Source organism: Perognathus longimembris, chromosome 17, assembly GCF_023159225.1.
Source record: "Perognathus longimembris pacificus isolate PPM17 chromosome 17, ASM2315922v1, whole genome shotgun sequence".
NCBI lineage: Eukaryota > Metazoa > Chordata > Mammalia > Rodentia > Heteromyidae > Perognathus > Perognathus longimembris.
Genome location: NC_063177.1, coordinates 24,787,704 through 24,801,043, shown reverse-complemented (window position 1 = coordinate 24,801,043; position 13,340 = coordinate 24,787,704). Strand labels below are relative to the sequence as shown.

The 13,340-nt window shown below is 40.9% G+C and overlaps 1 protein-coding gene across 3 annotated transcripts in view; it reads left to right on the top strand.

Moving 5' to 3' along the window:
* Tada2a (transcriptional adaptor 2A) overlaps positions 1-13,340 on the top strand; it is a 70,109-nt gene that overhangs the window by 26,065 nt on the left and 30,704 nt on the right. For all 3 annotated transcript variants that reach the window (XM_048365714.1, XM_048365713.1, XM_048365715.1), the window contains 3 exons: positions 2,211-2,368; positions 5,354-5,442; positions 6,713-6,785. In XM_048365714.1, the coding sequence (XP_048221671.1) occupies positions 2,211-2,368; positions 5,354-5,442; positions 6,713-6,785 (320 nt within the window). The remainder of the gene's footprint in view (positions 1-2,210; positions 2,369-5,353; positions 5,443-6,712; positions 6,786-13,340) is intronic.

Genomic DNA, 13,340 nt, shown 5'->3' with positions numbered 1-13,340 from the left:
GCTTCATGCTTGGCAAGGTGGTACTCTACTACTTGAGCTGTATTTTCAGCCCTATGGTAGAACTTTTCATCATGCAAGAGGCCCTGAGTTGTATCTCATAAAGAACATACACATACACACACACGCGTGCGCGCGCACACACATGCGCGCATGTACGCACACACTTCTCGGAGGCTCAAAGTGTAGTTCAGTGGTAGAATGCATATGTGAGGCCCTAGGTTTGATCCCTAGAAACACACACATGTACATACATATAGGGAAGGGGGGATAGAGGCAGAAAGGAAGACAAAGGAGAAGGATAAAGAAGAAAAGGGAAGAAAGAAAGGAAAAGAGAGAGGGAAGGGAGGAAGGAAAGGCAAGCAGGCAGTTGTATCCATCTGTGGGTAAGGTAGTGAGTTTTGTGATTAGAGCACTATGGCTTAGAATTCATTATATGTCTGCTCTTAAGAAGCTCATAGAGTCATACTGTATATACAAATGGTTAAGAGCTGGAAATGTGGTTTAGTGGTAGAGTGCATTCCTAGCATGCATAAAGCCCTGGATTTGATTCCTCAGCACTACATAAACAGAAAAAGCCAGAGTGGTGCTGAGGCTCAAGTGGTAGAGCACTAGCCTTGAGCAGAAGCTCAGAGAGAATGCCCAGGCTTGAGTTAAAGCCCCAGGACTGGAGGCGGGGGGGGGGGGGGAGTTAAAGAACAAAGTGGAACATAATGAGGCCTTAGGGAAAGTGAGGTGCTGTGGAATAGACCCCGAGGAGGGGACTTTGAACCTCTTCATCACCTGAGTGCTCTGAGTCAGTGGTATTGAGTAGGTTCTGCTTTTGTCCCTTAGGAAGGAGCTTTATATTGAGAGAAATCATGTCTTTGTGTCTCATCTTTGTTTCTTTTTATTAAACTAAAATAAGATTACACCTCAAAGTAGTAATACTAAAGCAAACTGTAATTGTGTTTGAATGTAGCTCAGTGACTGACATATAAACACTCTAGTAAAGAAATAAAACTAGCTCTTGTTCTCTTTTTCCTTCCCCTCTCTCCATGCACCTCCATCTGGTGCAAGCCGGCAGTTTACTCTCCCCCCAATAAACTCTTTTTTGCCTGAAAAAAAAAAAAAGAAAACTATATTTTGGAACATTTTGTATATTACTATTTATAGCTATTATTTCCATGGGGCCTTGCTCAGAAGGAAGTTTATAGAATTTCCTAGTCATATTACTTTCTTACAATGGCAAGGAAAGGGCTATTTCTATGTCTTGGAAGAGCAAGATTTGCAACATCAATTATATCAAGAGTAGGCTTATGGACTGGGAATGTGGCCTAGTGGTAGAGTGCTTGCTGTAATGGAATTCCCCCATCCCTCCAAGAGTCCACCACTCAGAGACAGTCTCAAGTAAAAAGATGGATTTATTGGGGAAGTTCCAGATGGACCGGTCCCAGGTTTCAGAAAAGCATATAACACAAAACAGGACAGAGATACAGAGACTTACTTCTGGAAGATTTCTAAGTACCCACAAACCAATTCAGCTCCAATGGAGAGCTGAAGTGGGACATCATGGGAAAAAGAGACAGGACACAGGACATGAACATGGAGACATGTGGCATAGCATAATAGCACCTGAGCTGGCTTGTCCCTAAACAGGTTCAGGTCAGGGGACTGGGTCACGGGAAGCTCCCAGTCCCAAGCACTTGACTGACAGGTTCAGTAAACTATAGGCCAGGTGCCTGCCCCTGTCCCTTGGGATTCAGGGACCTGGGGATGGGACTTCCCTTCCTGTAGGAATCCAGGCACGCCCATCAAGACAAGATGCTAGAAATGCCACACGGTCAAGCTTGCCATGTGGCCAATATGGCACTGGCCAGATCTGACCTCCATAGTACACTTGCCTCGTATACATGAAGCCCTGGGTTCGATTCCTTAGCACCACATAAACAGAAAAGGCTGGAAGTGGCACTGTGGCTCAAGAGGTAGAATGCTAGCCTTGAGCAAAAAGAAGCCAGGGACAGTGTTCAAAGTTTAAACCCTAGGACTGGCAAAAAAAAAAAAAAGAAAAGAGAAGTAGTCTTACATGTGCCTCACTATTTTTTCTAATATTTCCATGACATCAGTTTGGAAGTATCAGATTATTGCTATTATAAGGAATCGACTTAGAATGTGGAAATAACTATGCCTTCAGTAGGCATAGACAAAAGTACTATTCTCTTTCTTTTCTGTAGGCAGGATGTAGCTAATCAGATGTGCACCAAGACCAAGGAAGAATGTGAGAAGCACTACATGAAGCATTTCATCAATAATCCTTTATTTGCATCTACCCTGCTAAACCTGAAGCAAGCAGAAGAAGCTAAAACTGCTGACACAGCCATTCCATTCCATTGTAAGTATCTCCCTATTTTTGTAACAGATACTTAGCCTATTCTCAGGCCCTGTTTCACTGGTAGTTGAACAGTGATTTGGTGATTTGGACAGAGAAAAAAATCTATAGAAGGTGAGAGCAGTTGATAGGCCAGCTGTTGAGAAGAATGATCTGGCAAAGAGGGAACACATCCCAGGGACCAGGGTTATATACTAGACATCTGAGTACTTTAAGCCAATATACATTTCTGCCCACTCTGGTCCCTTGAATATACCAGTTAACTTTAGTGGTTACTTCAGTAAGGTGAGATGTCCATTTTATCATGAATACAATCCATTTTGCAATTCCTTTGGATGGGATGTGATCTTAAGTATGAGTTGCTTAACAGGGACTAGGTTGGGACTTACTAATTGCTCCAGTATCAGGTCCAAGGAGTCATTTGTTATTTTTCTTACTGGTTCGTGGCAGTGTGGGCAAATTTTTTGTGCCTGTAGGACCAGGCATGCAAGACTTAGCATAACTAAAACTATGATGAATTATTTGTAAGTTGACATTTTTCCTTAATGACTTCTGGGGCACAAGTCATGAGAATGTTTTTGCTACCTCCTTCCTCCTTTCCTATACTTCTAGAGATGGCCTTATAGCTGATAAACTAAGAGACTAGTGACAATGCCTTTGGGTGTTAGCACTTATTTCAAATCCATTAGACTGTTTATTCTTTACAGCAACCCAATGAAATACAAAGAACAGATGTTTTTTGTTTTGTTTGTTTGGATGTGTGCCAGTCCTAGGGCTTGAACTTAGGGCGTAGGGACTGTCCCTGAGCTTTGTGCTCGAGGCTAGCACTCTACCACTTGCGTCACAGCTCCACTTCCGGCTTTTTGGTGTTTAACTGAAGATAAGAGTCTCACAGACTTGGGCTGGGATATGGCCTAGTGGTAGGAGTGCTCGCTTCATGTACATGAAGCCCTGGGTTTGATTCCCCAGCACCACATATATAGAAAAAGCCGGAAGTGGCGCTGTGACTCAAGTGGTAGAGTGCTAGCCTTGAGCAAAAAGCAAAGAGTCTCACAGACTTTCTTGCCCAGGCTGGCTTCAAACCACAATCGTCAGAGCTCAGCCTCTTCTCTTGAGTAGCTACCAACACCCAGCAGAACAGGCAGAACAGGCACTTTTGTTTTACACACGAGTCAACAGATTCAGAAAATTTAAACAATGTGTGCAAAGATTATAAAATATGCTGGAGCTGGGACCCAGTTCCAACTGCCTTCCAAATCAAGTGTATTGTTACTGCTAAATTGGTACAGGTTGATAAATTTTTTTTTTGCCAGTCCTGGGCCTTGGACTCAGGGCCTGAGCACTGTCCCTGGCTTCCTTTTGCTCAAGGCTAGCACTCTGCCACTTGAGCCACAGCCACTTCTGGCCGTTTTGTATATATGTGGTGCTGGGGAATCGAACCCAGGGCTTCATGTATACGAGGCAAGCACTCTTGCCACTAGGCCATATCCCCAGCCCACAGGTTGATAATTTGAGATTGGTCCTAAAGATCAAGTTAGCTAATGCTGACAGGATAGTTAGGTTCTATAATATTAAAATAAATGGGGACTGGGGATATGGCCTAGTGGCAAGAGAGCTTGCCTCGTATACATGAGGCCCTGGGTTCGATTCCCCAGCACCACATATACAGAAAACGGCCAGAAGTGGCGCCATGGCTCAAGTGGCAGAGTGCTTGCCTTGAGCAAAAGGAAGCCAGGGACAGTGCTCAGGCCCTGAGTCCAAGGCCCAGGACTGGCCAAAAAAAAAAATAATAAAAATAAATGAAGTACTGGGAATACAGCTTAGCGGTAGAGTGCTTGCCTAGCATGAATAAAGCCCTGGGTTCGATTCCTCAGTACCACATACACAGAAAAAAAACAGAAGTGGTGCTGTGGCTCAAGTGGTAAAGTGCTAACCTTGAGCAAAAGAAGCTCAAGGACAGTGCCCAGGCCCTGAGTTCAAGCCCAGGACTGGGGAAAAAAAGAAAGAAAGGAGCTTTTGTACCAGGCACTGGTAATTCATACCTATACTCCTAGCTACTTAGGTGGTTGAGATTTGAGGATCACAGTTGTAAGACAGCCTGGATAAGAAAGTCCATGAGACTCTTATCTTGAATTAACCATTCAAAAAAGTCAGAATTGGAGCTGTATTTCCAGTGGTAGAATGCCAGCCTTGAATGAAAAAGCTAAGGGACCGTTTTGAGGCTCTAAGTTCAAGTCCCAGTATTAGCACTGAAAGAAAGAAAAGGGCTTTTGTCTGCATATGATGGTTCATGTCTGTAATCTCTGCTACTTGAGAAGCAGAGATAGGGAGGATTGTGGTTTGAGGCCAGCCAAGATGAAAATTTAGCAAATCCTGAGCTTAACAAAACAAACAAGATATAGTGCTATCGGTCTATAATCTAGCTCCTAAGGAGGCACAGGTAGGAGGATTATAATCTCAGGGGGGCCTGGGATTATACCATTTGAGCCACAGTGCCACTTTCAGCATTTTTAAGTAGTTTTTTGAAGATAACAGTCTCATTGAGTTTCCTGCCTAGGTTGGCTTTGAACCAGGATCCTCAGATCTCAGCCTCCTGAGTAACTAGGATTTAATATTCTTTTTAAAGAACTCAAACTGAAACTGGGTGTGGTGATGCATACCCATAATGGCAATACTTGGTAGGTTGAAGCAAGAAGATCTAAGTTTGAGACTAACTTGGACTGGTTTAAGTTATTCTGTGTCAAGAAACCTAAACCCCAGTATCGCTCAGTGGTGGAGCATTTACCTAGCATAGGCAAGGTCCTAGGTCCAATTCCCAACACTGTAAGAAAATAAAAGAAGAAATCAGTCTCCATAATACTTTAATATCTTTTTCACTTGTCCTTTAAACCATTTTGATTTTATTTATGTTTCTTGGTGTGAATAGAGAGTTTTATTTATCTTTTTCATGTCAATATTTTATTAAGAAAACTTTATTAATTCTTCCAGCTACAGATGACCCTCCACGACCTAACTTTGACTCTTTGCTGTCTCGGGACATGGCTGGATACATGCCAGCTCGAGCAGATTTCATTGAGGTAGGAGAAAACTGTTTTTAGCATAAGAGGAAAACCTTGTTTTTGAGAGGGCGTTGTAACCATAGCTTTCTTATCACTAAAATGAATTTTTTGGAACACTGTAGTGTGTATGGGTTTTGTACTGTCATATCTTCATTTTTTCATTTGTATACATTTTCATTTACACAAAGGGATTTGTTGTTTATGCTAAAAACCTGTTTTAAATTCTGTCAGTGCTGGCTCCCACTTTCATTATAGGTATGGAATTTCTACAGTCTGGGTCTCATTCCATTAATACCAAAGCTTGGAAAACTTTTTCTAGTAAGAGTCAGGTAGTATGAATTTTAAGTTTTGCAGGTCATATTAGATTTCTGCTGCAACTAACCCTTTTGTTATTGTAAAAAAGCAACATAGAGAATATGTAAATAGATGAGTATGCTGTATGTTTCCATAAAATTTTATGTACAAAATCAGGCAGTAATTTGCTGATTCCTGCATGATATCAACACATATTTAAGAATGATGAATTTGTATAAAAATCATACATTTCTCATTCAGCCACAGAATTAAAAACCATGTGAATGTAATTACAAGAATCTTGATCTATCATTTAATCCATATCTACAGTGCTCTTGGCTATAACATGGAAGTTTTAACAACTAGAAACAATTTTATTAGCCATGCCCAAATTAGTATCTTCTTTTCATGGCAGGTGATATTGTAGAACCACTTCATACCCGCAGTGCATTGTACTCACTGAATAGAATATGAACAGATCTTCTAATTGAACTTTATAAACAATATATAATATTGACTAAATTAGATCCCTGGAAAAGTAACAAAAGTTAAACAAATTAATGTTGGCAACTTCCTTATCTACTTGAAGACCTAGTTGAAGTTACATTTTGGGGGGAATGAACAAGCTATTTGAAAATTTAGAATAGATTTAGACCTCATTCTTAGACAGCTATTTTAATCTTTTGTTTTTACTACTGCACCCAAAGTCTTACAGATCTCTTACCTCTCTCACCTACCCCCATGTCTTGTTACTTGTATCAGTATTCTGGCCTCTCACTCCACTTAATATTTCTTTTTTTTTTTTTCAAATTTTTATTATCAAACTGATGTACAGAGAGGTTACAGTTTCATACGTTAGGCTTTGAATACCACTTAATATTTCTTAATAAATGCTGGTTTGTGTATTTTCTGTTTGCTTGTAAAGCATAGCAACTTGAAAAGGCATTATTCAAATCTATGGGCTTGGGGTGGGGATTTGTTTTTTTCTTAACAGGAGTTCGACAATTATGCAGAGTGGGACTTGAGAGACATTGATTTTGTTGAAGATGACTCAGACATTTTACATGGTAACTTTATTTTGTCAAATTAATGAGTTAAAATATGCGATGACACTATGTTGGATGCTAGCAATATAAAGATGACGAAAAACAGGTCTCCTGCCCTAATGCAATATAGAAAGAACCTAGTGATTGGGCTGAAGTACGTTTCAGTGGTAGAGTGCTTGTCTAGAATGCTAGATGTCCTAGATTCAATCCCTAGCACCACCAAAAAAAAAAGAAGAAGACATAATCTAGCAGTTATGTTATTGAACTTTACCCTGTGGTTAGATTTTGGTCACATTGAATAACAATTTATGATGGTGGTTAGAATATAGACTACATAACAGTTGGAAATATTCCATCCCTTGAGCTGAATCATAATTCTTTTCACTGAAATAACCCAACACTGAAGTAATTGGTTAAGTGGGCCTTACTTGCCTAATTAGGAGGAAGGGAACTAGTGTAAAAACGTTGAGAGTTCAGTAACAATGACTGATATCAAATGTTCACTGTAATTTGTTACTTAAAATTTCTTGTTCTCAAAACTGATTTTGAGGGGCTGGGAATATGGCCTAGTGGCAAGAGCGCTTGCCTCCTATACATGAAGCCCTGGGTTCGATTCCCCAGCACCACATATATAGAAAATGGCCAGAAGTGGCGCTGTGGCTCAAATGGCAGAGTGCTAGCTTTGAGCGAAAAGAAGCCAGGGACAGTGCTCAGGCCCTGAGTCCAAGGCCCAGGACTGGCCAAAAAAAAAAAAAAACCAAAAAACTGGTTTTGAGAGGGTCTCACTGCATAGCCCGGGTTGGCCTTGAAATCCTCCTCCTCCTAACTCAGCCTCCTGAATACTGTGATTGTAGGCATGCCTCTTAGAACTGCTAAATATTTAGCACTTCTGATTTTTTTTTTTTTTGTCCTGAGTGTAGGACTTCATGACTTGCCAGACAGGCACTATCACTACTGTGTCATGCCTCTAGCCTTCTTTTGCACTTGCAATTTTTGAGATAGGTGCATGTCCTTCCCAGGCATGCACCTGGGTCTCAATCTGTCATTTTAGACTTCCTGTCATAGCTAGGATAAAAAGCTCTGACCACTGGGCCCAGTTCTTTGTTAAGAAGAGAAGGTCTCATGAACTTTTTGCCCAGGCTGACTTTGAATGAGTATTCTCTCAATCTCAGATTTCCTAGTAGCTAGGGTACTAAGTAGTCACCTGATTTGAATACTAATTGTAAATGAACTCTGTATTATAATTTAAGCCCCCATGAATGTTGTTGAAAGTAGATAGTCAGGGCTGATGAGTAGCCTAGTATTTGTGTGGTTCTAGGTTCAGTCCCTGGCACCAGAAAAAAATAAAGGTAGACTTTCATTGAGCCTGTTATTCCCTTATTTTAGATTTTTAGGAAACTTCATACATAAAATAATTCTCCATCTTTTCTTTGAGTTCAGAGTCGAATGTGGTACAGTAGATCATTAGAGTGCCTTATTGGAATCTATATTATTTATTTTTATTTTTATTTTTTTAATTTTTGGCCAGTCCTGGGCTTGGACTCAGGGCCTGAGGACTCTCCCTGGCTTCTTTTTGCTCAAGGCTAGCACTCTGCCACTTGAGCCACAGCGCCACTTCTGGCCATTTTCTGTATATGTGGTGCTGGGGAATTGAACCCAGGGCCTCATGTATATGAGGCAAGCACTCTTGCCACTAGGCCATATCCCCAGCCCTGGAATCTATATTATTCAAAAAGCATTTTATTGGGGTTGGGAATGTGGCCTAGTGGTAGGCCCTGAGTTTGATTCCTCAGCACCACATATATAGAAAAAGCCAGAAGTGGCACTGCGGCTCAAGTGGTAGAGTGCTAGCTTTGAACAAAAAAGGAGCCAGGGACAATGCTCAGGCCCTGAGTTCAAGCCCCAGGACTGGTGGGGGGGAAAACATTTTATTTTATTTTATTTTATTACTTCTCTTAAATCTACATCCCAGGCAGGAATGACAAGAATACCTGTTGAGTTATAAATCAACCAATTAACGTGTTATGTTAATTGGTATTCTTTCTATATAAGAGCTCCTGGATATTTGTTGACCTGGCCATGAAAGGAGTCTTTAAAATTTTTACCTTGAGTATTTTTTTCTACATATTTTTTTGTGTATTTATTATCAAACTGAATTACAGGGAGGTTACAGTTTCATACATTAGGCATTGGATACATTTCTTGTACTGTTTGTGGGCTGCCTCGTATACATGAGGTTCTGGGTTCGATTCCCCAACACCACATATACAGAAAACGGCCAGAAGTGGCACTGTGGCTCAAGTGGCAGAGTGCTAGCCTTGAGCAAAAGGAAGCCAGGGACAGTGCTCAGGCCCTGAGTCCAAGGCCCAGGACTGGCCAAAAAAAAAAGAGAGCTTGCCTCGTATACATTTCTTGTACTGTTTGTTACCTCGTCCCTCATCCCCCTCCCCCTTTCTCTTTCCCCCGCCCCATGAGTTGTTCAGTTCATTTACACCAAACAGTTTTGCAAGTATTGCTTTTGTAGTTGTTTGTCTTTTTTTTTTTTTTGGCCAGTTCTGGGGCTTGGACTTGGGGCCTGAGCACTGTCCCTGGCTTCTTTTTTGCTCAAGGCTAGCACTCTGCCACTTGAGCCACAGCACCACTTCTGGCTGTTTTCTGTATATGTGGTGCTGGGGAATTGAACCCAGGGCCTCATGTATGCGAGGCAAGCACTCTTGCCACTAGGCCATATCCCCAGCCCCGTTTGTCTTTTTTTTTAACCCTGTGTCTCTCGATTTTGGTATTCCCTTTCAATTTCCTAGTTCTAATACCAGTATACACGGTTTCCAATATACTCAGATAAGATACAGAGGTAGTGTAGGTACAACCACAGGAGGGTGATAGAAGAAGATCATCAACAATAGAAGCTACAGTTACACATGGCACGTTGAAAGTAGTTAGAACTGTGATATAACACTCGTTTCCATAACATGGAGTTCATTTCACTTAGTATCATCTTATGTGTTCATAAGGGTATAGCTATTGGGCTCTTGTGATCCTCTGTTGTGACTTGCCTAAACCTGTGCTAATTATTCCCTATAAGGGATACCATAGAGTCCATGTCTCTTTGGGTCTGACTCACTTCACTTAGTGTAACTTTTTCCAAGTCCTTCCATTTCCTTACAAATGGGGCAATGTCATTCTTTCTGATAGAGGCATAAAATTCCATTGTGTATATGTACCACATTTTCCTGATCCATTCATCTACTGAGGGGCATCTGGGTTGGTTCCAGATTGTAGCTATGACAAATTGTACTGCGATGAACATTGTTGTGCTGGTGGCTTTAGTGTGATTTTGTTTGTGGTGTTTTGGATAGATACCCAAAAGTAGGGCTGCTGGGTCATAGGGGAGTTCTATGTTTAGCCTTCTGAGGAATCTCCATACCACTTGCCAGAGTGGCTGAACCAGTTTACATTCCCACCAGCAATGAAGTAGGGTTCCCATTTGGCCACATCCCCTCCAACAATTGTTATTGTTAGTTTTCTTGATATAGACATTCTTACTGGGGTGAGATGGAATCTCAATGTTGTTTTGATTTGCATTTCTTTTATGGCCAGTGATGTAGAGCACTTTTTCATATGTCTCCTGGCCATTCTCATTTCCTCATCAGAGAAGTTTCTTTTTAAGTCATTAGCCCACTTGATGAGGGGGCTATTGGTTCTTTGCGGTTTTGTTTTGGAGGAAGGTGATTTTTTTAGTTCTGCATATATTTTAGATATGAGGCCTTTGTCCATTGAATGGCCAGTAAAGATCTTCTCCCAATCTGTGGGCTTTCTGTTTATCTTGCGAGCTATGTCCTTTGCCCTGCAGAAGCTCTGCAGTTTGATGCAGTCCCATTTGTCCAACCTTTCTTTGCTTTGTAGCCTTTCTGGGTCTTTGTTAAGGAAGTTCCGTCCTGCGCCAAGCCCAAGTGTTTCTCCTACTCCTTCCTTTAGTGTTTTCAGGGTGTCTGTTTTGATTTCGAGGTCTTTGATCCATTTGGAATTGATTTCCGTGCAGGGTGATATATAAGGATCTAGTTTAAGTTTGTTGCATGTGTTGTACCAGTTTTGCTAGCACCATTTGTTAAAGAGGCTATCTTTCTTCCAAACTATTGTTTTATCTCCTTTATCAAAGATTAGGTAGGTGTAGTTCTGTGGGTTCATTTCTGGGTCTTCAATTCTGTTCCATTGGTCCACCCAACAACAACAGAATACACATTCTTCTCAGCGGCACATGGAACATTCTCCACAATAGATCACATCTTAGGGCACAAAGAAAATCTGTACAAATTCAGAAGTATCAAAACCATTCCCTGCATTCTCTCAGACCACAATAGAATAAAATTAGAGCTCAACTCAAACAGCCACCACAGAAAATCCTACAATTCATGGAAACTAAACAACACACTGCTGAAACATCAGTGGGTCACTGAAGAAATTAAAACAGAAATTCAGATGTTTATGGAATTCAACCAAGATGAGGACACAAAGTACCAGCTCCTTTGGGACACAGCAAAGGCAGTACTCAGAAGAAAATTTATATCTCTGAATGCATACACCAACAAACTGGAGAAACAGCAATGCAATAATTTAAGGAAGCACCTTAATTTCCTTGAAAGAGAACAACAAGCCAAACCCCAAGTCAGTAGACGGAAGCAAATAATTAAAATCAAATCAGAATTAAATCAATTAGAGACAAAAAAAATCAAAAGAATCAACAAAACAAAGAGTTGGTTCTTTGAAAAAATCAACAAGATAGACCCCTGGCAAACCTGACCAAAAAACGAAGGCAGCACACTCAAATAAACAAGATAAGAGATGAAACAGGTAACATCACCACAGAAACAACCAAAATTCAGAACATAATAAGGGACTATTTTGCAAACTTTTATGCCAACAAATTCGAGAACTTGGAAGAAAGGATGATTTCCTAGAAAAAATCCATATCCCCAAACTCAACCATGAAGATTTAAACCTTCTAAACAGACCTATATCCAGTATTGAAATAGAAATGGCAATAAGTGATCTCCCATCCAAGAAAAGCCCAGGTCCAGACGGATTCACAGCAGAATTTTTTACATATTTTTAAAGCAGAATTTCATTCCTCTTCTTTTCTCCCACACAACTTTAGGAAAGTCAAAGTGACGCAGATTGAACTATAAAGAGGAAAGCTTGAAAGCAAACTACTTTAGCTTTCACTAGATCCATTGAGTTTGTTCAGTCTTACATGTCAATCTCTTCAAACTCCTGTGACTCATATGGTCTTTTCTCTCTTCTATTACTCTCTGTAAGGTAATATGCAGATTGCCATCTAGTATCGACCTACATATATGCCAACTTTTGTTAAAATGGTAGTGTTTCCTGGCTTATATCCTTCTAACCAAAACACTAGGTTGTAATATGCTAAATAAAAAGGAGCTTCATAAATATCATCCTTTTAGATACTGTTAAAAATGAAGGACTGGGGGCTGGGGATATGGCCTAGTGGCCACCACATATACAGAAAACTGCCAGAAGTGGCGCTGTGGCTCAAGTGGCAAAGTGCTAGCCTTGAGCAAAAAGAAGTGGGGCTGGGAATATGGCCTAGTGGCAAGAGTGCTGGCCAGAAGTGGTGCTGTGGCTCAAGTGGCAGTGTGCTAGCCTTGAACAAAAAGAAGCCAGGGACAGTGCTCAGGCCCTGAGTCCAAGGCCCAGGACTGGCAAAAAAAAAAAAAAATGAAGGACTAGGAACGTGGCTAGTGGTAGAGTTCTTGCCTACCATGCATGAAGCCCAGGGTTTGATTCCTCAGTACCACATAAACAGAAAAACCTGGAAGTGTGTGCCTTTCCTGGGGCTTGAAATCAGAACCTGGGCACTTTCTCTAAGCTTTTTTTGCTCAAGTCTAGTGTTCTATCACTTGAGCCACTTCTCTACTTCTGTCTTTTTTGTTTGTTTGGTTTTGTTTTTGTTGTCGTTCCTGGGGCTTGAACTCAGGGCCTGAGCAATCTCCCTGGCTTCTTTTTGCTCAAGGCTAGTACTCTTTCACTTGAGCCACAGCGCGACTTCTGGCTTTTTCTATATATATGTGGTGCTGGGGAATCAAACCCAGGGCTTCATGTATATGAGACAAGCACTTTACCACTAAACCATATTCCTAGCCCCTTCTGGCTTTTTTGTTAGTTTGTTGGAGATAAGACTCACAGACTTTCTTGTCCAGGCTGGCTTCAAACCTGGATCCTCAGATCTCAGCCTCCTCAGTAGCTAGGAGATAGTGAGCCATGGGCTCCCAGCAATATTTGTAATTTCTTCAGATGCATTTGTGGTTCTTTCTATAAGTGAATGGAGACAAAACTAAAAATCACAAGCAGTTGACTGATAAGTAAGTTTTTGTTTAGTTCACTCTTCAAACTTATAAGATGTTAGTTATGTACCTTTTCCTGCAGTTTCTACATAGAACCTTGTACATCACTGATTTTCATTTGAACTAGAGCTGAAGCATCAGATTCTCATACATAAGTAACTTTTTAAGACTAAATGATCATTTCCCCCCAGCCCAATACTGTAGGAGATCTTGG